General features: G+C 54.3%; 1 protein-coding gene across 5 annotated transcripts; it reads left to right on the top strand.

Annotated features, from left to right (window-relative positions):
• The first annotated feature begins 7954 nt into the window (after positions 1-7954).
• On the top strand, positions 7955-21521 carry MYBPH (myosin binding protein H). Of its 5 annotated transcripts, none has more exons than XM_074850114.1 (12): positions 7955-8127; positions 10411-10889; positions 11129-11263; positions 13163-13330; positions 15920-16008; positions 16972-17167; positions 17506-17645; positions 17796-17955; positions 18781-18917; positions 19352-19538; positions 20678-20719; positions 21260-21521. In XM_074850114.1, exons 2-11 carry the CDS (start codon positions 10607-10609, stop codon positions 20686-20688), a joined length of 1506 nt encoding a protein of 501 aa, XP_074706215.1. In that variant the 5' UTR covers positions 7955-8127; positions 10411-10606; the 3' UTR covers positions 20689-20719; positions 21260-21521. The 5 variants fall into 5 exon arrangements, with proteins under 5 accessions (XP_074706215.1, XP_074706216.1, XP_074706214.1 ...); XM_074850115.1 differs by having other exon boundaries at positions 7956-8127; positions 21304-21521; XM_074850113.1 differs by having other exon boundaries at positions 7956-8127; positions 21263-21521.
• Positions 21522-24597: the final 3076 nt, after the last annotated feature.

Below are 24597 nucleotides of genomic sequence, written 5' to 3'. Positions count from 1 at the left end.
TGCAGGGGAACCTGATGGGACGGGGGGGCTGAAAGCCAGCTGGGACACTCTAGCCCATGACCAGGAGGAAAGCGGTTCCAAACTGAGCAAGGAGAAGTGATGTCAACCCTCACAAGACACCAAAATCATGGCTTCTTAGCAAGGTGTATCCCCTGTCCCCCAAAGCCCTCCCTGCTCCTATTGCTGGCATGCAGAGAGCCCAAATCCAAGTCACAGACCTCAAAGCTTGCACATTTTTGCATGAAAAAAGCTTTAGGGACCATTTCTTGCATGGTGGTTGCAGAGGGGGCTGCAAAACTCCTACAGATTACAGAACAAAGCTAATCTGGTCACTTTTCCTTCCGCCTAATGGTTTTAATCCCAAGATTTTCAACCCACCTTTAGGATTTTTTGGCAGTGGTGTTCGGCAGATGGGCTTGGGCAGCGCTGGGTGGGCAGGCAGGATTGGTGCTGGGCTGCAGACCCCTTGCACATATCGTGCAGGGAAACCGCTCCTTTCTGAGGCTGTTTAATGGTCAGGAGGTACCAAGATGTCTCAGTTTACAGGCTCCCAGCTGGGCTGGCATCGCTGTTTGTAAGCTGTCATCCATAGATGGAAAGGGTTGAGTGCAGAGCCCGGCCTCAGGTGTAGCACGGGATCTTCCCCAGTGCCTCCCATACTGAACCAGTGACTTGTTCTGGGTTAAAATACCAGCTCTGGGCCATTTTGGCCTTGGGAGTGTGTTTCAGGGGTTAATCTCCTGCAGCGTGCAAAGCCTATGGCTGATTTTCCATTGGGATGCACCTGGCCTTGGCTCCCAGGTACTTGCTGCCCCTTTTCCTGCTCAATTCAAAGGGCTTCTCCCTCCTCTTTGTCCCACAGGCAGGGCCCTGGTGCAGAATTAGCCCTCAGCTGGGCTTGGAAAACTTGTGACATGTTTGGAGGCAGGTGGTGGCACCTGGGTCCAACCTCCTGGGTGGCTTTTGCAAAGTCCTGGGCATCCCCACCCTGAAGCAATGTGGTTCAGTGAACTGAACTGCCAGTGCCAGGGGTGTTGGGGCCACTGGGGACTCGGGGCTGGAGTGATGGTGCTGGGGGTCATGGTGGCTTGTCCCAGGGAGCACAGGATGATGCTGGAGAGTGCTGGGGCAACTGGTGGGGAGCTGGTTTTGCTACTTGATTAAAAAAAAGGAGGAAACTGGGGATTTTCCAAGCTGGGCTGAGCAGGCTGGGAAGGAGACAGCAGAGAAATCAGAGGGTTGGTCCTGCTCCTTGGGAGCATGGCGTGGGCACCCATGTGAGTGTGGGGGTCCCACAGCTAGTGCTGACCCCAGACCTTGCTCTATCTCCTCCAAAGAACAAGAAGCATTTGAAGCTCAGTACAATCTCTGGGGGCTGGGGGATACTGGGGTGGCAAGAGCCCCCCAGTTACACTGTCAGGGCTGCAAACCATGACCCTAAACTGAGCTTGAACCCAAGGAGCTCTGTAAGATTTGCTAATCTCGAAATATTTTTGGCATTCAGAACAGTGATTTACTGCATGTTTTGCCACAGCAAGTACTTTCCGAAAGGCCATGCTAAGTTTACACCAGAGCTGACGGGATCAGATAACCAGTTGCTGGCTGCTCCCTCCATCCTCCCCCCATCCCTCCTAGTTGCCATGCTGGGGTGCAGAAGGACATCAGCTTCTCCTGCGCCCCACAAGGAAGAGGTGGCCATGGTCATGAGCAGCAGAAAAAAGGGACCAAGGGCATTTTTCCTCATCCAGGTGGTGGGGTGGGATGTGAGTTGTGGCCTGGCTTGCAGGAAGATGTGAACTCATGGAGAGCCTCGACACTTTGCTTTGCAAGTCACATTGCCAGGGACAGAAAATAACCATCCCTGGTGCCCAGCCTGGCTGTGTCCACCTCCCCAAGGGCTTTGCAGGTTGTAAAATTAAATCAGCTTCTCAGCTTCAGTGGCACCCAGGGCTGGGCAAGAGCCCTGCATGTCACTTTGCGTTCCTGCAGTGTTTTAGCACCCCATGGGATCCCTGAGGGCTTTACAGGTGCCGGGCAGGAATGATGCCTCTGGTCACTGTCACCCAGTAGGATCCCAGGGCATTTCCAGCCTGTGGGAAGTTTGGACTCTCTCCACGTTTTGGCTGCGTTGTGGAGCAGGCGGTGGGGCCCTCCATCCAGCTCACTGTTTGCCGGGGAATTCCTCCTCCTTCCCAAGGGCCAGCACTTGGGAGGTATGGGACCCTCCCATCTCTCGCCCTTGTCCGCAGATCCCTTGGGATCTCTGCCACTTCCTAACCCCCAGGAGATGGGAACGAGCCCATCACATGCGCTCATGGCAAAAGCCACCACCAGCCTCAGCCCTGGCCCTCATTGGCCCTTGATCATGGCAGGCTGGAGGTGGTGGCCTTCCCCTGCAAAAATATGAGTGTCCTTCCTGCGTTGACATGGACATGGACAAGGAGGAGGAGGATGGAGCATCCTCTTCTATGGCTGTTCCCTTGCAGGTTATTGGGTCAACAGATCAAATCCCATTTGCTCTCTGAAAGCTGGTCCAGCTGTTCTGGAGGTGCTTTGGGGTGATGTTTCCTCCAGGGAAGGCACAGGGCTGACCCACTGTGCTGCATGGGGACAGCAGCCATGGGGCAGGGCAGGGACAAGCACCTGGGTGCCCCAACCATAGCAGCAGGCACCCTGCAGCAGGTCGAGCCCGTGCATCCAAAGCAGGGCTGGGTCAAATCTGGCTGTGGGGACACCAGGGACACTAAGGACCAGGCATAAAGGGAACAGCATCTTCCCAAAGCCTGGCGCAATCTCTGGAGGGTTTCAGATGGGCCCAGGGTGAGGACAGCCTGATTAAATGTCCCCATGATGCTCCCTGGTGGCAGCAGGAAAGGGTGCAGCTGGGGACGGTTTGACAACACCAAACTGGTTTGTCTTCCCAGTTTAGTGGGGCCTGGAGGGAGTCAATGAGATTTGGGGATGGTCCAACCCCTCTCATAGCCCCTCCAGTGCTGCAAACTCTCCAGGGAGCGGGGCACAGCAGGGAGGCTCCCAAACAAAGGTGCCTGGGTTAGAGAGGGACATGGGGTGGGTCTGGGATGTGCTGCCCCATTCAGGGAGCAGATCTCATTTGCTTCAGAGCATCCTGGGAAGTCACAGCCCTCTGCAAGCACCTTGGACATGGCAGGGTACAGGCAGCCCTTGGGGTGCCAGCCACCACCACGCCGGCCTTGGGGACCTCCTTAGGATACCAACTGCCCCATCCGAAACGCAGCTGGTCCCAGTGCCACCAGGGCTGAGACAGGACATCATGCTGGTCCCCATCTGCTGAGATGCTTTCAGCCAGACAAGCTGTGGGCTGCTCTGGCTGCAGCGTCCTGCAAGGATGCTGCATGAGGTGGGGAGGAGGTTGGAGGGTGCAGATGGGAGCAGGGGATGGGGGGAGCAGAGGGAAAGGAGGCAGGTGGGGTGCAAGCGTTTAAGGCAAAGCAGGTGTGAGAAAATTAGGGAGGAGCTGGGAGGGGAAGTGGAGACACAAGTCCCTGGTGCTGATCCTGCAGGAAGGACTGGAGGCTGGAGAGGAGCAGTGGCCTTGAGGACAGCTAAGGTGGCCTTAGACCTTGATCCAGGTAAGGGGACCCAAGGGGATGCTGAAAGTCAAGTGAGACCAGAAGCGTGTGCTTGTGGCGTAACCAGACAATGGCACGGTGCACCCTGGCAGGGGTTTCGGTGCCTTGAAGTCTTTACATCGGGGCCAGACACCTTCCTGGGCACCAGTGGTTACTGGGCCAACTGGGACAGTGGGTGCTGCCTGGGGCTGTAGGCATGGCAGTAAGGTGGGGCCCTGGGTAGTAGTGTTTGCCCCTGTGTAGTGAAGAGCAAACACCTGAGCTCTCTATTGATACTAAATGGTAAATAAATTTGCTCTCGGTGTTGGTGGAGCCCAGGGCTGAGCTACTTCCTTCCCCTTCTCTTGCAGAGCCCCCCAGATCCCCACTTGCTGGCCCAAGGGTTGCCACAGCTCAGTGACAGAAGCAGTCAGGTGTGCGGCTGCCACCCCCATGTGTAAATGTCCTGAATAAAATAGCAAAGGTGGCTTGCAACATTTTTGGTCTTTCTGAGCTTTTCTGGGCTCAGAATGCAGAAGGGGAAACTCAAGCTGCTGTTTGCAGCCTTTCCCTGCCCCAGAGTGGGACCAGGCAGGGCAGGTGATGACAGAGCCTTATTGGCATCCCCAGCTGCTGTCCCCAACCCTTGGTAGAGGTGACCCCTGGCAGGCTGAGCACAACAGGGCTGGCACGGGCTCAGCCCCTGCAGGCTCTCTGCCTGCCCATCCTAGGTAAGCTCCTGCTGGCAGCCCCAGAGGTAAGGCAGGATTGGGAAAAAACCCCACCAAAGTCAGAGCAATGCCCCGGGTTTGGCATTGCTTTGGGGCGCTGGAGAAACGGGAGGTGACTGATGCAGTGCCAAGGTGTGTGAAGGCTTCTGCCGGCCCACTGGGTCCTGTCCCAGCCGGCCCCAGGTGCAGCTGCTGGAGGTCACCACTCCTGCCCTGCGCGGCTGCTGATTCAGAGGGTGCTGCCCACCTCACGCCTTCGCTGCGATGTGCAAAGGCCCCATGAATAGTGCTTTGCCTGGGGGCAGTGGGTGATACTGCTCCATGATGGTTTTCCCCCTGCAGTGCTGTCCCCAGACTGGAGGGGACACGGAGCTGGCACTGAGCTCCCTGGCTCAGCTCCCAGTGAGGCACTGGGCAAAATCAGGGTATCCCTGCATAGATTTCTCTTTCTCTCTCTTCCAGCTCAGAGGAGAATTATCCCATCATAACCCCAAAATAACACCCCAAAGAGGCCATCAGTTCTGGGTGTCTGCACCGATGAGTCCTGCCCACATCCAGCAGCTCCTGATCCTCACAGACAGGTTGCAGGTTTAGGCACTCACTGTGCTGCTCTGTGAGCTGATGCCGGGGGGACCTGGTGGTGGGTGAACCTCTTGTTTGTCCCGACTGATGGTAGAATCAGAGATTCATTTAGGTTGGAAAAGACCTTTAAGATCATCAAGGCCAACCGTTAACCTCACACAGCCAAGTCCACCACTAAACCATGTCCCTAAACGTCGCATCTACATGTCTTTTAAATACCACCAAGCATGGTGGCTCAACCACTTCCCTGGGCAGCCTGTTCCAATGCTTGACAACCGTTTTGGTGAAGAAAGGGTTATCAATGATTTGACGAATCCAACTGTGGTGATACTGAGCGCTGGTGGAGTGAGCTGATGTGCAACCATGCAACAGGGATAACTCTGGAGCGTGAGGCTGGGCTGCATGAACCCTACTTCTGTGCCTGGCAAGGGACGCCCGACAGGACCTCAGAGACACTGCTGATGGTGTCTATTGCCTGGTTGTGTTTTCTAGACCAGACAAGGACATTTTAAAGCAATACTTGCTTAAAACTCCTGCTGCAGGGTGGCACCGCAACAGGCACTACCCCAGGGGGCTTTGGGACAGGGGTCGAGCCCATGTCCTAGCTTGGCCCTGGGAGCCCCTGCCTGCAGTCATTGCTTTGGGGTGAAGTAAGTGTCTGCTTGCGTGCGACACACAAAATGGAAAGCTTGCCTACATCCCAGCCCACCTGCCGCCTGCCCTGGCTGCTTGACTCAGTGCGCTGCGAATATCACAGTGACACGGAGGCTGGAAATGCTGCTGGGAGCCGGGGAGACGTGACGTGGCAGGCAGGGCACTAAGCTGCCTCAACCTCAGCCCTGCTGGCATTTGTGGTCGGCTGCTGGGTGTTTTATGTATGACTTCCCCAGTTTTCTGGAGGTCTGACTTAACCCCCCTGGAGAGGGGACAGGCAAGGGCAGGAGCAGGGGAAGCAGCTGAAAGGAGAGGACAGCCCTGCACTGGAACCACCTCCAGCTGCATCAGTAACTGACAGCAATATCCTACCCCAAAGGGGCTTGGGCACCTCCTTTCTCCTTAAATCCAGGAGTTTTGGGCATTTTTGTGGCCAATTGTAGTGTTTTCCATGGACTCACAGTCCACATGATGTCCGCAGGGCTGGATGTGGCCATAGGTAGGTGGGGATAGTTCCTGCTCTCTCCTGTTGGGGCTTTGAATGTATCCCACTGGGTATGGCAATGGGGACCCTGTCAGTGCTGGGAGTCCCCTTCCACACCCTGATAGAGGCTGTGGGTGACTGCTCCTTGTTGACAGCCATGACACCACCCCTTGGAGCCTGGCTGTGTCCTCTGCCCCAGTGAAGCACATCACTTGTGCCAAGGACCTCATGATGCCATGCTCAGAATCAGTGGTGGCCCAGGTGACAGCGTGTGACATCCACCCTGCTGCTTTCACAGTCCTCCTGGGGTGCAAAGAGCCCGACGGGCTTCCCAGAGATGTTCATGGGCACAGGAGCAATAGGGGATGAGGACACAGGATGTTACGGCTTCAAGGAGCCCTTCCCACCCGGATGACACGGGCCATTCATTTATTCTGGGCCTTTGGCACCTCCGCTTTGCTTTATGATGTGCAAGTGGGAAGGTCTCGCCACCTCCTGACTAATCCTGGAGCCGTATTTAAGGGATGGTCCTAATCTCTGAAAGCCTCCAGGATTTCCCCCAGCTGTCGGAGGCATCTTCCGTCTCCACGCACCAACACATCAGCTGTCGTGATGGCGAAAGGTGCTGCCGAGGCTTTCCCCCATCCCACCTGGCAGGTCTCTGATGCGGCGATTTCCTAAACTGGCAAATCTGGGTGAATGGGTAGACCCGATGTTTTTGGAGTACAACCAGATTTATCTCTTTGCAATGGGGTCCTGTTAATAAACCGAGTTAAAGGATGACCATGCTGCATCTTTTGAGGGGTTTGAATAACAGCGGCATGAGGAGAAGCTGATCCTTTAAGGAAGAAATGATACTCTCATTATTTAGACCTGTACGTTACCTGGAAGATAAATAAGGCAACAGATCAGTGGTGCAATGGGCTGGAAATATGGGTCAGCGCCAATTTATAAAAAGTGCCTGCTTCCTGTAGAAAAAAGGTCTTTTCTCACTGGAAAACACGAATACCCTGTATTTCAGCTAAATTCTGAAATATTTGGAGTTTCAGGCAAAAATGTGTTGATATTTTAATTATCACTAAAATTTTAATGTTCAACCCTCCCAGTTGCCTGCAGGAACAGCCAGCGCAGCCCACTCAGTGTGCTCTTCATTTTCCTGCTGAGGTGGAGGAATTGCACCAGTGGGCATTTTGTTTTGTTTCCAACGCCAGACTCATTTTAGCTGCCTCACCCCGAAGTCAGGGGGCTGAGACACCCCACTCCCGTCCTTGTCAGTGAAATGACTCCATGGGAGCAGTTTCTCCCTCACCATGGTGCACCCACAAGTGAAGCCATGGCAGTGGGTAATGAAACCTTCAGCTCTCAAGCCTGGTCCCTAAGGGAAAACTTTTGACTTTGGACTTGGGCAACTTGCCACGATGCCTTTGTCATCTACAGCACACAGTGTAGTGTTTCCGTGATTGAGTTTGCTCAATGTACGGCGGTCTTGCCAGCAATGTGCAAATAAACAAGATGCCAATATACTATAGTAACGTGGCCCAGATAAGTCTGGATGATAAACCGTGTTGATTCACTTGCTCTTAACCTATGAATCATCCTGTGAGTCAACACAGAAAACAGCATCTAAACATCACTGAACAGCTTGAAAAACTCAAGTTTTGTTCAAACCAAGAACTTCAAGGAAAATGGTTTCATTGATGTTCTTTTCCTGGGGAAAGTGTTTAATTTTCAACCACTCTCACCCAAACTGAAATAGGAGAGAAATCCGAGTGTTCATTTTCTTATGATCTAAAGTTTTGGTATTGATCTATTTCTTTTTTTTTCAGAGCTCTTTAAATTGCTTTTCTTAACACATCATCAAAAGAGACCTGCTTTTGCAAGCCATTTTGGTTTAGATTAGACATCGTGATCACCTTTGAGAAAGACACACAGAAGACTTCTGAGCAGAGTTGATGGTTGTGCGATTCTAGAGGTGGCCACCTGTGAGCTGATGGATAAAGTCATCAAGGCATGGGCCATGTGAATGCTGAGGGGTCAAGGAGGTGTCAAGATCATTCAAGACAGGATGAAATCCCTGTGGGTCAAGGTATGGAGAGAACAGATCTTCAATCCTCCCCTCTGGGTGATAGACCCACCAGGGAGTGAAAGACAGCTGGAGAAGGACAGACAAACAGTCTCCTCTAGCCCTACATCACTGTGCTGGGGAGCAGGGCTGTCTTCTTTTGCCAGAGCAACTGTGGAAAATTTTCTGGTTCATGACCCACTTGACAAGTTTGAGCCACTCCAAGCTGCTCTGGGGAGCAGGAGGGACTACCAGTACCCATCCATGGCCTGCAGGCAGCGAAAATGGTCGGGAGCCCCATGTCACCCTCTCCTGCCTCAGAGACCCCATCCCTCAGGCATCCCAAAGGTGTTTTGGGGAAGGAGGAGCCTTTATTAGTCATATTATTCCTCACTGGTGAAAGCTATCGAGGAACATCTGTGTTATCACACGGTTTTGGAGGAAACATGCCCTCCCTGAGATACTGATACCATCTTTCGTGTCCTGGCTTCATCCTGCTGCCAAATGCTGTTTCTGAAATAACCAGGGGAGAAAAAATATCCCTCCGTGGAGCAGGAGGGTCGTGCTGCCAGGCTGTAGCCTCTGGGCAGGATCAGAGCCCATGGAGGACCAGGTTTGCACTCGTAGCGTTACCTGATCCCCATGTGACTTGCGAGGCTGGTAGCTGTGATGAGCTTTCTTCTCAGCTTACAGAAGGAGCAGGGCTAGCAGAAAGTGCAGGGTCTCCTTCGTGCTCTTTCTGGAGATGCACGTCTTGCTGTCTGTCTGTGTAGAGCACCATGGGCCGGGGTCCTCGGGGTGATGTCTCCATGCAACCATCAGTGCTTGCCTGTTGCTGTCTTGCAGCCAGGAGCTGAGCTCGGCATCTGGCCAAGCCCAGCACCCCTGTGACATCCTGATGGACCAAAGAACCAGTGTTTCTGCCCTGACCTCCTCTCCCCATCCCCTCTTCTCACGTGGTCCATGGCTCCTGCTCCAGCTGGTGTGCATCCCTCAGAGCCCTGTGCCTCTTTTTTGGGATGTCACCATCCCTTTAAAGACCAGCCTGGCCAATGCGGTTTTGCTCTTTCTTCTCTCCTTCCTCTTCCTGGGTGACCACACCTCCCCCAACCTGGAAAACTACCCCCTTGTTAGCAAATCTGAGATCATCTGGCCCTGTCAGAGTACATAGCTTCATGCTCTGGCTGTCTCAGAGATGCCTCTTGACCCTGATGTCTATGTTTGGAGGTATTTCCTGGGGACCACGAAAACGTGAGCCTTTGGACCAACGCCCAGGAGAGCCCGGCTTGCTTGGCTCCTCCATAGCAACATACCTGGAGGCAGGCAAGTAGCTGGGGAACAGGAGAAAATGCTCTGTCAACTCGAATTTGAGGAAGGTTGAGGAATTAGAGCATAGGTTACGGAGACATTTTTAGTAGTGTCTCATGCATAGCATGGCAAGTGAGGGAAACAAGGGGGTGAGCAGGGTTATATCTTGTAGGATTTATGGGGCTTCCCTGGGTCAGTGGGGGGCTTTGGAGAAAATCTGAGCTTGAGAGCTAACAGAGGGTGGCTGGTCATGAATCCTGGGATGACCAGACTCCATGGACAAGGTCCTGGTTGAATGGGCAGGGCAGAGGCTGGAGGACATGGCATAGGGCTAGCCAGTGTAAACTTCTCCAAGAACATGGGTCAGGGTTATGGGCAGCTGGGTTGGTCCAGATGATCCCAAGAGTTGCCTTCTAACCTCAACAGTTCTGGGATTGAGGTGGAGGCTGGAGGAGGACATGGGGGAGCAGGGGGGTTTGGGGTTACAGAAAGGACTATGGGAGAACATGGTGGGGAGGAGGTGGGTTGGGGGCTCAATGCAGGATTAACTGGGAGGATTGGAGTGGGGGAGTCTGGTGTTAAAGCAGGGACTGGGGGGAGGCATGGGGGGTGCAGGGGAAATGGGGTGGCTAGGGGAAGGAATTGGGGGGTTAGTGAGTGGCTGAGGATGTGGCAGTGGGTGGTTGGGAAGCCCTTAGCTAAGGGGGTGTTGGTGCTGGGGACAGGAGCCATGTCCCCAAAGAAAGGTGACCTGGCTCTGGCCTGCCCAGTCCTGTGTGAGCCTGGGGGGGGATGGGGGGGGGGGCAGGACCATGTGCTGCAGTCCCATAGGAGGGGGTAGGGGCGTGCTGCTGAATGTGCAGGTCCCGAGTGGCTATTCCTGGCAGCCCCCGCCTGCGCAGGCAGATTGGTTTGCAGGGAGGTGACAAGTGCCAGCCGAAGCCTATAAAAATCTCCCAGCCCGTGCTCTGGCTCAGTGACCTGGTTCCCCCCTCCCAGCACAGACATCCCGGAGCAGAGACCGTCCGTCCAGAGTGGAGACGCCTGGTCCAGAGCAGAGACCCCAGCTTCAGAGCTGAGATCCCAGATCTGGAGGAGAGACCTTTGGTCTGGAGCAGGGACCCCGAAACCGAGCAGAGATCCTGGAGCAGAGACCCCAAAACATCCTCTTCCCCAGCCCCCAGGCTTTGCAACAATGACCGGCAAAACCGCACCTCCAGCCACAGACCCGGCTCCGGCAGCTCCAAAGAAAGAGCCAGTGCCAACCCCAAAGGAAGAACCAGCCCCAGCCCCAGCTGCTGAAAATCCTCCAGCCCCTGAGCATCCCCCTGCCACGGAGAAGCCCACAGCCCCTGCAGATGAACCTGCTCCCGTCCCCACGGCAGAAGTGACTCCAGCCCCTGAAGAAGGTTCCCTGGCTCCCTCAGCTGAACCCCAGGCCCCAACCCCTGAACCTAAGCCTGAGAAACCAAAGGCAGGTGAGGATGGGACCGGACACTGAAGTGGAAAGGGGAGTAAGTGCAAGGCTGGGAGGGGGCACGGGGGTGCCAGGGTGAAGGGATGGGTCAATGAAGTCATCAAGGATATTTTTCAGTGGGATAGGGCTGGGGGATTAGGAGGATGGGGGTGGGGGCTGAAGACCAACATGGAGGTTGGGTGATTGCCCTCCAACAGCCCTGGTACTCGAGAGCCTGTCCTCACTGCGGGTTTGTTACAGAGCCACCCAGCTCCCCCTTGTCCTTGGCCGTGGAAGAAGTGAGTGAAAACTCGTTTACGCTGACCTGGAAAGCCCCGGAGCAGACAGGCCAGTTGGGCCTAGATGGATACGTGGTGGAGATCTGCAAAGATGGAAGTAGGCTTGGGCTTTTGTGCCTCGTAAGCATGGAGAGCTGTTGTGTTGCTGTGGAGGCATGGGACAAAGCTGAGCAGAACCTGGCAGTGTGCTTCCCTGGGGAATCATTTCCCTTTCTTTGCCTGAATGGGTTCATTTTAAATGGTCATTTTTTTTCCATGGAGGAGAGAGGCTTCCCATTGTCTTCAGATAGGGGTGATGTCTTCAGCTGGAGGCTGGACCAGGTTTAATGTCACTGCCATGTCCAGCCAGAGGGTGGAGGAGAGACCAGCATACTCACTGAGGATGGTCTCCAGTGAACTCCAGCTCTGCAGAGACCTGGGGTTGGGATGGTGATGCAAGACCTCAGGAAGAAGAAGTTGCAATTCTCCCATGTTTGCCCAAAATGAAGTGCAGAAGGAATGGGGAGAAGGTGGGAGGGTGAGGGAGGAAAGGATCCTGGGTAGTGCAAGAAGGGCTGGCATGCATAAACAGGCAAGCCCTGCCCAAGTGAGATGGCGCTCAAGATGCCTGGAAGGAGGATGGTCATGCTGGGTGGAGGTGGGCTGGTGGGTGACAACAATTATCTGTGGTTCTCTGGTTGCATTGCTGGTTGGTGGAATGGAGTAGGTGGATAAGACTTGTGTTTTGGGCACTCTCTTGAAGCCCTGCTTGGCTTTGGGGTGAGACTAAATGACCTGTGTGGCTGGGGGGATCTGCAAGGGGATGCTGGGGCTGCTGGGCTCAGTGCTGCATGAGGCTGGAGAGGTTTGGGAGACCCAGGTGGTCTGTGGGCCCTGGGGAACTTGATCTATGACCCTTGACTGTTTAGCTTGTGACAGACATGATCAAGACATGCTTGTTGTGGGAGGTTTTCATCATTGGCTTGGGGATTGGGGAGGTAACCATGACGGGATGGGATCCGTGAGGAGGCCCTTGCATGGGACAGGGAAAGATGCAGCCATTCCTGGAGGGTGCTGGCTGACAGCTGCCCAAAGGTCACAGTTCTGGATGCTCTCCTAGCTTGCTTTGGCCTTGGCTGGATGACAGGAGAGGTCTAGTCATTCAATTATAACCACATGGGCTCCATCCCTGCTGTATTTAGCCTGGTGCAAGACCCTGCTTGGCTAAAACATGGTGAGATTTGAGTGAGGGATGGTTTGAGTAATGCCAGTGGTGACGAGAAAGAGGAGCTGGCGGGATTTGGCTGCTCTGACAGCATTGACAGGAAAACCTTCTTGGTTTGAAGGTCCACATGGTGTCTTAGCAAACCCTGGCATATGTGGGTTGCTCTAGTTGCTCACCTGTAACACACAGTCCTTTTGTGACCAGGGCAGTCTGTGTTCTAACTGAGAAGCCTCTTAAGAGGTTCAGCACCTTGCAAGGCTGTGTTAGCTCACTGATGTGGGAGGGCTTCTATGTCTTGGCTGTGGGGTGAGTTTGGAATGCCCTTGCCAAGCAGGAAGAACAGTTGGAGAGGTCTAACCGGTTGGTGGCAGGCGATGAGCTGACCCTGCCTGATGTGGAGTGTGAGCTGGGGAGCATGGTGAGCCCCAGTGAGTCATCCTGGGGCAGTAAGAGGAGCAGACTGGCTGTCAGGTGGCCAAAGGATCTTAACTTCTCCCAGAAATGCACCTGGAAGGTCAGCAGGGACCATGTTTGCTGACCTAATGCCTTTTGTTACTTGCAAATAACCTCCTGCTCAACAGCTGAGCTGCTGCCAGCATTTCATACCCCATGGTCTTTGGCAGGTCAACCTCGCCTCTAAGATACCTTTTTCTTCTGGTGCCCCAAATCAGCCTTTGCAAGGAAGGGGTTCTTTGCCTCTGGGTTTCACCCCCTGTGGCTTGATCCAGTTGTGTGGGGTGTGTGTCTGTCCATCCATTTTATGCCTGAAGTGCTCTGCTGGGTTCATCGTAGGTACAGACTGGACAGCTGCGAACAAGGAGCCGTTTCTTTCCACCCGGTACACAGTCCAGGACCTCGGCTCCGGTGACAAGATCCATGTACGGGTGAAGGCTGTCAGCGCCAGTGGTGCCAGTGTCCCGGCTACTTTGGAGCAGCCAGTCCTCATCAGAGAGATCCTCCGTAAGTACTGTTCCTGCCGTGCATCATTCCCATGTGCTTTGTCTGCAGTACAAAGAAATCACAGTCCATTCCTGCAGCCTGAGCAGCCTCTGCCCTCTCACACATCGCAATCCAGCCTTCGACCAAGATATTATTCTCAATAACTCTGTCCAGTTCCCCTGGGGTGGGATGGAGTAGCTTCCCGACCTCAAGACACGGATCTTGCAGATGGTGAAGCTTTGGGGGTGAAGGGCTCAAAATGCAGAGCCACATTTTCCCATTTCATTGCAAGAGCTCAGAAACAGTCTCAATTCCAGCACATCTCTCCCTGGCCATGCTTACATCTCTACTATGCCATCACATACACATCGGACAGCTTTGTTTATTTAGCTAAGGAAAGTCAGGAGCTGGTAGTCTGGAGCATGGGAACGTTAATCATGCTGAACTCGCTAACAAATGACTTGCTCCCATGCTTAGCAAGACTTGCATTCCTCCCGGGGTGCTGTGAATGTGCTGAGCCTGATGTATGATTGCAAGGCTGGTTTTCACTTATCAAACAGCAAATATAGATTTGTTTTCCCATTACAAGGAACTATTAATGCACAAGTTTCCCTATTACTCAAAGAACGTGTCGGATTTTTCAGCTGCTTAAAAATGGTAATAATAATAACAAAGGTTATTCCAGGAGTCATCAGCTTTTCATAGGAAAAGGTTTGGAGAAGGCTATCAGCGTCTGGAAAGGGTCCTGCAGGGTCCCTCCTCTTGGTCTGCTTGAAGGAGGTGAACATGGCTTAGTGGTTGGTGTCTGCTGCTGTGTTCACTTCAAGATCTCAGAGCCTTACCACCACACCCTGTGGGACTGGGGAAACTGAGGCCATGGGGGACGGGCATGAGATGGCAAATACACAGCTCGTGTTCCCCACTTCTAGTCCTGCTGCACCCACCAGTTCAAACCCCTGTCCCTGCTGCCTGAGCTCTGTCCCACATGTACCAGCCGAGAGGTGTAAAACCCAAAGAGCTGAAAGACCCACGCACAATTTGCTCTTGCTCCACACTAGTGGGTTTTTTGATTCTCTCTTTTCTTTTTGCTAACTGAAACTCTTCATCCACAAACAGACTTGCCTACTTTTGCATTTCATTTGAAATACAGCCCTGTGCACACTGCCTGGCTTTGCTGAGGAACAAATTAACCCTTAACGTCCCTCTGCCTCCCCATGCCCACCCCAGTGACGCTGGTGTGTGTCGGGTGCATGAGTCTGCTCCTCTCTGCCACATCTGTTACCTTCCGGTCTTCACATTTTACTCGGGACTGCATTTTGTACCTCTCACCAGTTCATTTATAGCATCACAAGGGATTTTAAATAGCAGCAATACAGACGGCAGAGAGTTTAAAAACAGGTGGGACGAGTGGGTTTGGGAAGTGGAGAGAGATGAGAAGAAACCAGATGATGATTTGGTGTAGGAGTTGCATTTTGCAGGGAGCTGGGACAGGAAAATTTCCTTCCCACCCGCAGTGGCATGTCACCTGGGCCACTGACCTTGGCCAGCCCTCTCTGGCTGAGCAAGGCACACGTGAGCGGGAGAAAACACCCATGAATTAACATTCCTCCACTGAGGTCAGGTTTCTCTGCCCTGCTGAGACTGATAAGCCCAAGTGGCAGCATCAGTGCGTGGATCCCTGGAGCAAATAGCAGCATGAGCAGAGGAGGGACCGTCTCAGCTGTCGGCAGGGCCATCTGGGACTGTCGGGCATCTCCCTGCCTGCCCCAGCCCACCGCCGGTGCTTCAGGCTCACAGCTGTTTAGCCATTGCTCAGTCCCCGTTTAATTCTGGCCGTGCTCCCTCCCCAGAGCTAAGCTCCAGCACGTTTAATCCAGGCAGAGACACACAGCTCTTTTATGAGGGGCTCACGTAAACCCAATGCCTCTGCAGAAGGATCACTGTGTGGCATGGAGCCGGTAGGGTTACACGGCTGCTATTTTCACCCCGGGAAGGAGACACACGCTCCATCAGCATTCTCCAGTGGGTTTTTTGCTTATCTTTGTTATGTTCCCTTGGGGATGTTAGCCTTCATTTTAAGCCTGGGGCTTTCACAGCTCTGCTGTGAGTAACCATGCACCACCTTGGTCTCTCAATGGCCTTGAGCGCACAGTGAAGGTGAAGGTCTGGCAAGCCGTGTCCTTGCTCGAAGTTGGGTTGTGTGCCTCGGGAAGGTCTGCTTTCTGAGCTGGGGCAGAAATATTTCCTAACTGGGAGATGCTGTTGTCTGCCTTGCTACCATGTAGGCTGTGCTGTGGCTCTTCTGGTTAAGCCCCTGTTGGTGTCCATGGCCTGGCTATAATGAAGGGGGTGAATGGTCCAGCAGGATGATGCCATTGGGTTGGTGATCTGGTATCTCAAGGATGGATATAATTTTGGCGGGGGCAGGCCATGGGATAGGCTGGCATGGCCCTGCAGGGAAGCAAGCACTGTCCAGGAGATGATAGGGAAGAGGCGACCTTGTTTCTGGGTGGAATTTCTTGATGGCCAAACAGGGGAATATGTGGGGTGGGTCAGCAAGTTGGGGGCTGTGATTTCCTTGGCCTCATGGCATAATTTTCTGATCCCCAGAGCTCCCGAGGATCCGCATGCCCCGTCACCTGCGGCAGACTTATGTGAGGCGTGTTGGGGATGCTGTGAACGTGATGATCCCTTTCCAGGTAGGTGGATGATTTGGGATTTAATCCCCCAGGCTTTTTCACTGCAGGTTAGCTTCTGCAGTGGCTATTCTAGCCACCATGACATGCCTAGGGCCAACTGTGGGCTGGCTTGTCCTGGTCCCCGTGTCTCATGGGCCAAGGGTGGGGTAGGAACCTCTCCCATTCCTGCCTAGTTCCCATTTTTCTCCTGCTATGTCTTTACTGATGGAGTTGGACAGCACCAAGCACACCAGGGCATGGTCTAGCTATTGCTGCTGCCTCAGCCCACAAGCCGTGTTCAGCTCATTCTCCTGACCGAGCCTGGCAGCGGTCTGACCACATACCACAGGACCCCACAGCACAGCCATGAGGGTCCCCTTGGGGAGAGCAGCTGGTGGGCCAAGCTGGAGGTCCTCTCCTCAACTGATCTATCGCATACTGTGTGGGGCATCACCAAAGCATCTCCACCACAGTGTCTGGGACAGAGAAAACCAGCCCTGAAACATGCCTTCCAAGCAGGGGGAGGTGAGAGGCAGAAATCTGCCCCTGAGATGAGGGACATGTCCATGCCATATCTCATAGCAGTTGGGAGCCTGCGCTGGCCATGCTCCAGGCATGAATTGGCCCTGAATGCTGAATTCAAGCCCCTGCTGGTAGGCCTGAACTTGACATCAGTGCCTGGGCAACAGGAGCACTGCTCTGCCTGCAATGTCCTGGGCAAGCTAAGCTGGGCTTTCTCCATGAGGACTTCAGTGGACCAGCATGTTTCAGCATCATCCCTGGAGCCTGATGGCTTCCTGTCAGTAGGGCTGGCAGGGATCAGCTGTAGTTTCTTCCCTGGGGACTGCTGGATAGAAGAGGCCATATCCAGGCCACTGCTGCCTGGACAAAGTGGGGTGGCTCTGCCCACCCGTCCTTCCCAGCAGGACCTGTTGGGACTGTGCACTTGAGTGGCTCCTAACATGCCTGTGCGTGTTGCTCCAGGGAAAGCCACAACCTGAGGTGATCTGGACCAAGGGTGACCAGCCCCTGGACACCAGCCGCATCAACATCCGCAACACAGAGAAGGACACCATCCTCTACATCCGTGAGGCGCAGCGCAGCGATTCGGGCAAGTATGAGCTCACTGTGCGGATAAATGGAGCAGAGGACAAGGCTACCCTGGACATCCGAGTGATTGGTAAGGCTGGGGATGGGACACTGCAGGGTCGCTCTGGGGCTCATTTCTGCCCCTTGTCTGGAAGTAGCTCTTGTTCTGGGTGGGATGGGACAGGGCCAGCAACAAGGCAAGGGACTCTGGGGTCCCTCTCCCAGTGGGATCTTCTCCAGGATCATGGAGGTGAACTCCTCTGGTTGGGGATGCAGGGTTTCTGCTAGCCCATGCCCGTTGCAGCTTCTCATCACCTGTGTGCTGCAACAGGGTGAGAAGAGATTAAAAGTGAGGTGCAAGGGATGGCCAAGGCACAGAATGTGGGGGAGCAAATTAGGATGCCACCCTATGAGGGTTTGTTCTTGCAGAGCCACCGAGCCCGCCCCAGAACCTGAAGCTGGTGGATGTGTGGGGCTTTAATGTGGCCCTGGAGTGGGCCCCACCAGTGGACAATGGAAACTCTGAGATCAAGGGCTACATGGTGCAGAAGTCAGACAAGAAGAGTGGGGTGAGTCTGGGCTCTTCTGGGGCCACATGCTGTGGTGCTGGGGGTGCCCTGATGGGATAGGGGCAGCTGCACACCCCTGTATCCCCCCACACCTTCTCCATCCTTTGCACAGCCTGCCTTTCCTTACCACTCCTTTTTTTTCCCTCCCAGAAATGGTTCACAGCACTGGAGCGCTGCACCCGCACCAGCTGCACCATCTCTGACCTCATCATTGGCAATACTTACTCCTTCCGGGTGTTTGCAGAAAATGCCTGCGGGCTGAGCGAGAAAGCAGCCATCGCCTCTGGGGTGGCCCACATTGAGAAGACAAGTAGGGACAAGGCCCTGGCTAAGGGGTTGGGGGATGGTGGTGGGCAAGAGAGGTCCTGACCCTGTTGGGGCTAATGGGACTTCCTTGGTGTTGTGGTGATGCTGCTGGGCTGGTCCCCAGCATAAGCCTGCAGAGATGAGGCTGTGCATCCTCAAGGCAGAGAGCCAGAAGTCCCCTGCCCCCCTTCTGCACCTCCTTTCTCCTTTGGGGAAGACTTGTGCCATGGTCAGGCCCCTGGGAGGGATCAAGGCATGGGCATCCCTGGGGTGAGATCGAAGCAGGAGCTGGGAGAGGTGAGGAACAGCCCTGGCTTTGCCCTCACAGCTCAGGGCCAGCACAGGGTCTCCCTGCAGTGGTCCATCTCAGGGCCAAATCTCCACCATCACTCAGCTCCCCTCTCCCTCCGTTTCCATCCTGCTCCCTGGTAGCACACCATGACCATTTGGGGTCTCTGCCACCTGCAGAGCTTATCTCCAGCTCCTATTTCTGTGCACTGAATTTTGGGCATGGAGTAGGAGATTCAGAGAGGTGCCTGGCTTGGATCTGATGTGCTGCACATAGTGTGCATTGTGGTGTTGGTTTGCAGACTGGCATCTCCCCTGTCTCCCGCAGGGACTGGGCACTAACATGGATGAAAAGGGATTCATAGAGAGGGCTGGTCTGCGCTGAAGGTCAGGTCCTCAGGTCAGGCTAGATGTTGAGTGGCTTGTTATGTGAGCAAGCAGAAGTATTTTGGGAGTACCTTGGGCTGAATCCCTGTGACCCTGTTCTGGTCAGCCCAGGAGCCTGAGCTCTGCCTCAACCTAGAATTAATTACTTTCTTAGAAACTGCTTACCAGCCAGAGAAGATACCCCAGCGGGATATGATGGAGCCTCCAAAGTTCACCCAGCCCCTGACAGACCGAACCACCACCCGGGGCTACAGCACTCATCTCTTCTGCTGTGTCCGGGGCTTCCCCCAGGTCAGTGGTTCCTCCATGGACAGCATGGCCTCCACGTGTAGGCAGCCATCAGTGGGGTTTTTCGAAGGTGGCTGGAGGTGTTGGGAGATGGTTGTTCATTAGGGTTGGATGAGGTTAGGGGGCTGAAGCTGCCTTCTGAGTCAAATTGGGACAAGTTTGAGGTGTTTCTGTGTGGAGATGGGATACTGGTCTTAATTCAAGCCATGTCCTTTTTCCTTCTGCACTGGGGGAGGAAGTGTGGAGCAGTGGTTCGGGATCAAGAATAGGAGATTTAGGTCTTCAAACTACTTCTGAATGAATCCCACCATGGCATCCAGCTTCAGGCAGGGCCAAGACAAAGGCAGAGGGAGGTGGTTGTATTTTGGGGCCAGTTACATTTCTCATTTCTCTTCCTGATTTAAACAAATAAATAAATCAATCCTGCTTCCTTCCAGCCCAAAATCATCTGGATGAAAAATCAGATGGAGATACGGGAAGACCCTAAATACATAGCGATGATCAAGCAGGGTGTCTGCTCTCTGGAAATCCGCAAGCCCAACCCTTTTGATGGGGGCATCTACACCTGCAAAGCTGTGAACCCCTTGGGTGAAGCCTCAGTAGACTGCAAACTTGATGTGAAAGGTAAGATTGGCCAAGGAGATAGAGAAGCAGGTCTCCTTGCCTACCTTTTCCCATTCTCGCCTTCACAGTGGTGTGGTTTGTCCCTGTTTTGTGCTGATCCTGGTGATGGGGGAGCCTAAAGACACTGGACAGCCCTGTGGAGCTGGAGCTTCGGGCTTCTTGGGTTTATGGTCTTGAAACATCCTGAAATTGCCTTCCCTCATTCATGGCCAAAAAATGGGGAGGAAACCAGAAACTGCAGAGCCAAAGGACCAGAGGTGCTGGTGGAGACTGGGACAGCTGCTTGCTCCTCACTGAGTCTACCAGCACTTGTGTCCCAAGCCATGCACAAGCCATGCGTGTGGGGGCTGTGCTGAACCCCCTTCCACTCGCACCTGGGTTGTCCTGATTTATGTCTCAGGATCCTGCCCAGACGTTCCAGCTCACATTTCCCTGCCTCAGCAGAACACCCAGCCCAGCCCTTGCACGGAGGTGCCCCGCTTTACTCCCTGCAGAGGCCTCCCCTGCATGCTGCAGACCCGCCTTGGCACGCAGGGGGATGCATGCCCACACACCATACACATGTTCCTCAATTGGCAGTGTGTCCTTAGACACATGTCGTTTTTATTATTTCTCCTCCTGTGGCTTCCCAGCACATGCTTGCCCTGGGATGCTCTCTGCCCTAATTCCCATGTGGGCAGGGTTCAAATCCGGCTGGCGCCCAGCACCGTCAGTCCCTGCTGAAGCTGCAGGGCTGCCAGCGTGGCACGGGGTCGGTGCTTGGCTCTGCAGCAGATGGTGCCAGGGCTTCCAGCCAGTGCAGTGAGCACTGACCCAGACAGCCCCGGCCACGCTGCCCTGCAGGCAGGGCTGTCAGTGCAACCATGCAGGCAGCACGGTGAAGTTGGCGAGGAGGATGAACTTGTCATTGTGCTGGGAGTCACCCAGGCTGGGATTTTGGGGCAAGGTGGCCTGGAGCAGGCAGGGATGGTGGTGTGCATGATGGTTTGGAGCATGTGTGCACAGGGATGGTGTGCGTAGGTGCACGTTGGTGTGCGCACGTGAGAGGGTTGGTTATGCCCTGGCTTGCTTTTGGAAGTCAAAAGGGGAGTAAGAGGAGGGGAGTTCAAGGGGTTTATATTTCCTGTGCTCTTCTGCAGTGCCCCAGTGAGGACAGATCGGAGGATAAAACAAAGAGCAAGGTAGGTTTGGGTTGGGGCTGCAGAATGGAGGGAGGGTGGATCACTTCATGGGGGATGAAGTGAGTTGCATGTCCTGGATTAGCCCTTGTCACCTACTGATGGAGCTTCAGCTTGGGTCTTCCTCATCCCATGGCTGGAGATGCACTGGTGGGGTGGGATGCTGCAGAGCCTGAGAGAAACCTGCCTCTTTGCAAGGTGAAGAGAGGGCTGTAAATGTGGCCCAGAGGATGGAGATGCATGTGCAGACTGGTGTGCCTGGCAGATGCATGGGCAGCATGGTGGGCAGAGCCCCAGTGTGCAGGCAGGGCTCAGAGACCCAGGGCACCAGGGGTTGGATACACATGAGGGGCTGGTACTGGGGCTGGGGGCAGGTATAAAGGGTTATGAAATGGGGCTGTGGGCTGGAAAAGCAGAGTTAAAGGGTTGCACCTGAATTTTGTGGGGCAGGAGAGGGTGGAAGAGCTGGGCTGTGTTTGTCTTGCATTAGAGCCATGGCTGGGACATGGTTTCCCATCTCATCCCTGACCACTCGTGTCTCAGCAGCGATGCCCTCGCAGGACTCGGATCTTGTTCCTTCAGCGCAGGTGGATGCTGCAGCTGCTGTGCAGCAGCGTGGCACACGGCGATGCTGCTGGTCATGGCCTCTGCTGCCTGCTGGCCTGCCCCCTCCCTGGCAGCGCTTGGGAGGGCCCTGCACCTCAGCCTGCCATGGCACAGTCTTCTCTGAATGTGTCCTTATCTGTGACAATAAAACAAGCCCATTTGAAGGGCTTTGGTCCCAATAAAAAAACCTGAACCACTCTCTCCTGCTCATTGTGGGGTTGGCTTGGCTGGGGGGAGGTAGATGTGAGAGAGATGCCATGGATGCTACGGGTTCATATAGCATCCCACCAAACCATGGGTGGAGGAGTTGATTTCTGAGCTTGGAAAGAAAAGACCAGCTTTATAAAAGACATATGAAGATGACTAAACCAGAAGCAACCCAAAAAGGAGGAGGAGGATGGGGAGAAGTTTTCTTCTGGAGCTGGAGAATGATTCTGGCTGGGAGGAAAAAAATAGCAACATCAAAACTGTGACATGTTGATGCTCCTTCATTGAAGTACAATTTCTTTATTCACCCCAGTGATGCAATGATCCAGTCACATGCTGCCACCAGCATCCCCTCCCCATGGCATGAGACAACAGGGGCAGGACATGCCGATGCATTATCTGGAGGAAGAGGAATCGTCCCCGTTAGCTACTGATAGCTCATGTGCAGAAAGATGACTCGTTACTCACAGCTCTGAGGCAGCTCGGGTCGGATGCTGTTTATTAACAGAGACCCCAGACAGATTCATCAAGTTGACTAAGTGCATCGTTAACCAGGGGTCAGCGAGTGGTGTACCTCCTCTGCCAGCACAGCTCCCTCTCGGGCTGATGGATCTGGCACATGGTGAGGGCAGGAGCTGTCCCAGCAGTGTGCCAGCTCAGTCAGGGGGCCAGACCCAGACCCTGCCCTGAGAAAGGCGCAGCCCAGCAGGCTCCATCACTGCAACCATGGGTTCAAATCCAGCCTGGGCATCTGCAGATCTAAGCCCAGCCCACCCCTGGTGCCACTTGAGATCAAAGCCAGACAGTGCCTATGGCTAAAATAGCTGAACCCTCTCTGCAGCATCTCTGCTGCAGCCCCTCTGCTTTGTTCCCGTCTGCCCCCCGTCACCTATTCTCCATGCCCAAGCTGAAGTCCATGGGGTACTGCTGTTCCCAGGAGCTCAGCACCAGCACAGCACTATCCACACCAGACATCGTTTCTACCATCAGAGGGCATTGTGGGATTAATTTTTATCCCAGCTGATGGTCAGGCTGGTTTATTGAGGTGGTTGGGGTTAGCGGTGATGCCACTGGGGTTGAGGACCAGCTGGCAGGTTGAGAGCAGGTCTTCCCCTGGCATGCTCACACCTGGCCTTGGACACTGATGGGGATGTTCTGGCCCCCTTGATGTCCCTGGCATCTCCGCATGTGGCTTTGGCCAGTGGGAGCCTTGGGGAACAGGGGCTGGGAGCTGGCTGCATTAGCCAGAGGTTTGCTAATGCAGGGGAGAAGCAGCATCTCCAAAACTGTGTCCTGCTGCAGACTGTGCCCTTTCCAGACTCTTAATACAATCCTACAGGGCAAAGACTGTGTTTGTAACCCCCCAGGGGACCAGGGTGGGTAACAGGATCCACTTTTAGTGAGGTCTCCCCGGGAAAGGTCCAGAGAGCACGGAGTGGAAAAACCCACTAGATGTTTTTTCCTGAAAGCAATCATTCACATGCCTTTTAATTTATGAGCATCCCAGTCATCAGGTTTCTGGGCACCTTAGCAAGGATCAGGCAAAGGCATCAGTTCCAGGAAAGCAGCCTCTTGCAGAAAGAAGCTACAAGTGGGAATCAGACCTGTGCTTGGTAAACAGCAGCCCTAATCCGAGGCCAAGCTACTTCTGTGCGAAGGGACCATGGGCACAGGGTAGAGGGGGGTCCTCTCTGCACTAGCCTGGGGTTGCAGCATCCTCAGGCACTACTGATAAAGTATTTTGGGTTCTTCACCTTGAGGAAGCTGGGGGGGTGTTCAGGGCTGTTAAACTGTGAAGACGCCCAAGGGAAGGATTTGCTCCTGTCCTTGCCATTGCGCTTCTCTTCCGCTCCCGTTTTGCCCAGTTTTGCCCAGTGTGGTCTGAGCGAGGAGCCTGGATATGATACATTGAGGGCCTTGCAAAATGAGGGAGTCTGAGCCCCCCATCTCCTCTCTTCTTTGCTCCTCTTCATCTCAGAGAAATGGAGGAACTCCCTCCAGGCTAAACTGAGCTGGCTGCAGCAGTGGGCGAAGGGGACACCCAGCAGCCCCATTGCCTGTGCTACACGTGCACAGCTTTGCTCTCCATAGTCAGCTAATGAGCCACCCATAAATCTCACTCATCCAAGGTCCTTTTCCTCTCTGCACCCCCTCCCAGCCCCTGCGGGAACTTGCTGCAGTCGCTTTGCCAGTTAGTGACGTCCAAGGGGCACGACCCTCCTAGGGCAGGGGAAGGGTCATAGGAAGTGTGTTTCCAATGGGAGACTGGTGAACAGGGGATGCTGATAAGAAAAGAATCCCAATTAACTCAAATTAACTCTTCCCACCACCTCTTCAGCCCTGGAAGAGATCCTGCCGCAGAGCAGGGACTGGCAGTGTGGCTGCCAGCATCCATCAGGACCATAGAGCTGGGTGAGGGTGATGGTCCATCTCCAGACACCCCCTCCTCAAATGTGACCAATAATACACCCTGCCCATGGCTAAACCTGCGACAGGCATATGGGGGTGGGAAAATGCCCCTGTGGCAGGGGCAACATGACCGACACGGTGGCCTGCAGCCGTCCTCCACCTGCTCCTAAAGGGGTGCAGGTGCCTCTCTGCTCCCCAGGGCCATGGAAGTGGCTGCATTAACCCACAAAGTTTGGTCAAAAGGGTTTGCACAGGGAGAGTGATAGGGAGCGACGTGGGAGAGATGAGACAAACAGGGCTGGGAGAGACTGGTTACTGCCTTGCACAGAAGACAGGCAGGAGAAAAGAGGGAAAATTGACTCAAAGCCAAAGTAGAAGGAGAGAGGAGACACATGGAGGGGACACAGTTCCCTGGGTGTAGCTCGCAGGGGTGGTGGGTGCTACTGGGGTCCATGGGGAGCCATCAGGGCAGCAAAGGGTAATTCTTGCAGAGTACTCTGGGGTTATGCTTAAGGGTTTCCTTTCCCATCTACTTAACTCTCTGGTAGGGTGGAGAGTTGGGGACTGACCCTTTGCTCTGTGGGGGTGCTGGGTTCATCTTGCTGTGGGTGCTGGCATATGTGGGGGTGCCATGGGATGGCATATCTCTTCCCATATCT

This window comes from Strix aluco, chromosome 25, assembly GCF_031877795.1.
Source record: "Strix aluco isolate bStrAlu1 chromosome 25, bStrAlu1.hap1, whole genome shotgun sequence".
Lineage (NCBI taxonomy): Eukaryota > Metazoa > Chordata > Aves > Strigiformes > Strigidae > Strix > Strix aluco.
This window is presented reverse-complemented; position numbering and strand designations above follow the sequence as displayed.

Excerpts from the sequence above, each read along its gene's own strand:
- MYBPH (XM_074850114.1), top strand. The coding sequence starts at position 10,607 with ATGACCGGCAAAACCGCACCTCCAGCCACAGACCCGGCTCCGGCAGCT. Across the intron at positions 17,168-17,505 it reads CCTGGACATCCGAGTGATTG|AGCCACCGAGCCCGCCCCAG; the intron begins GTAAGGCTGGGG and ends TTGTTCTTGCAG. Across the intron at positions 17,956-18,780 it reads GGCCCACATTGAGAAGACAA|AAACTGCTTACCAGCCAGAG; the intron begins GTAGGGACAAGG and ends TTACTTTCTTAG.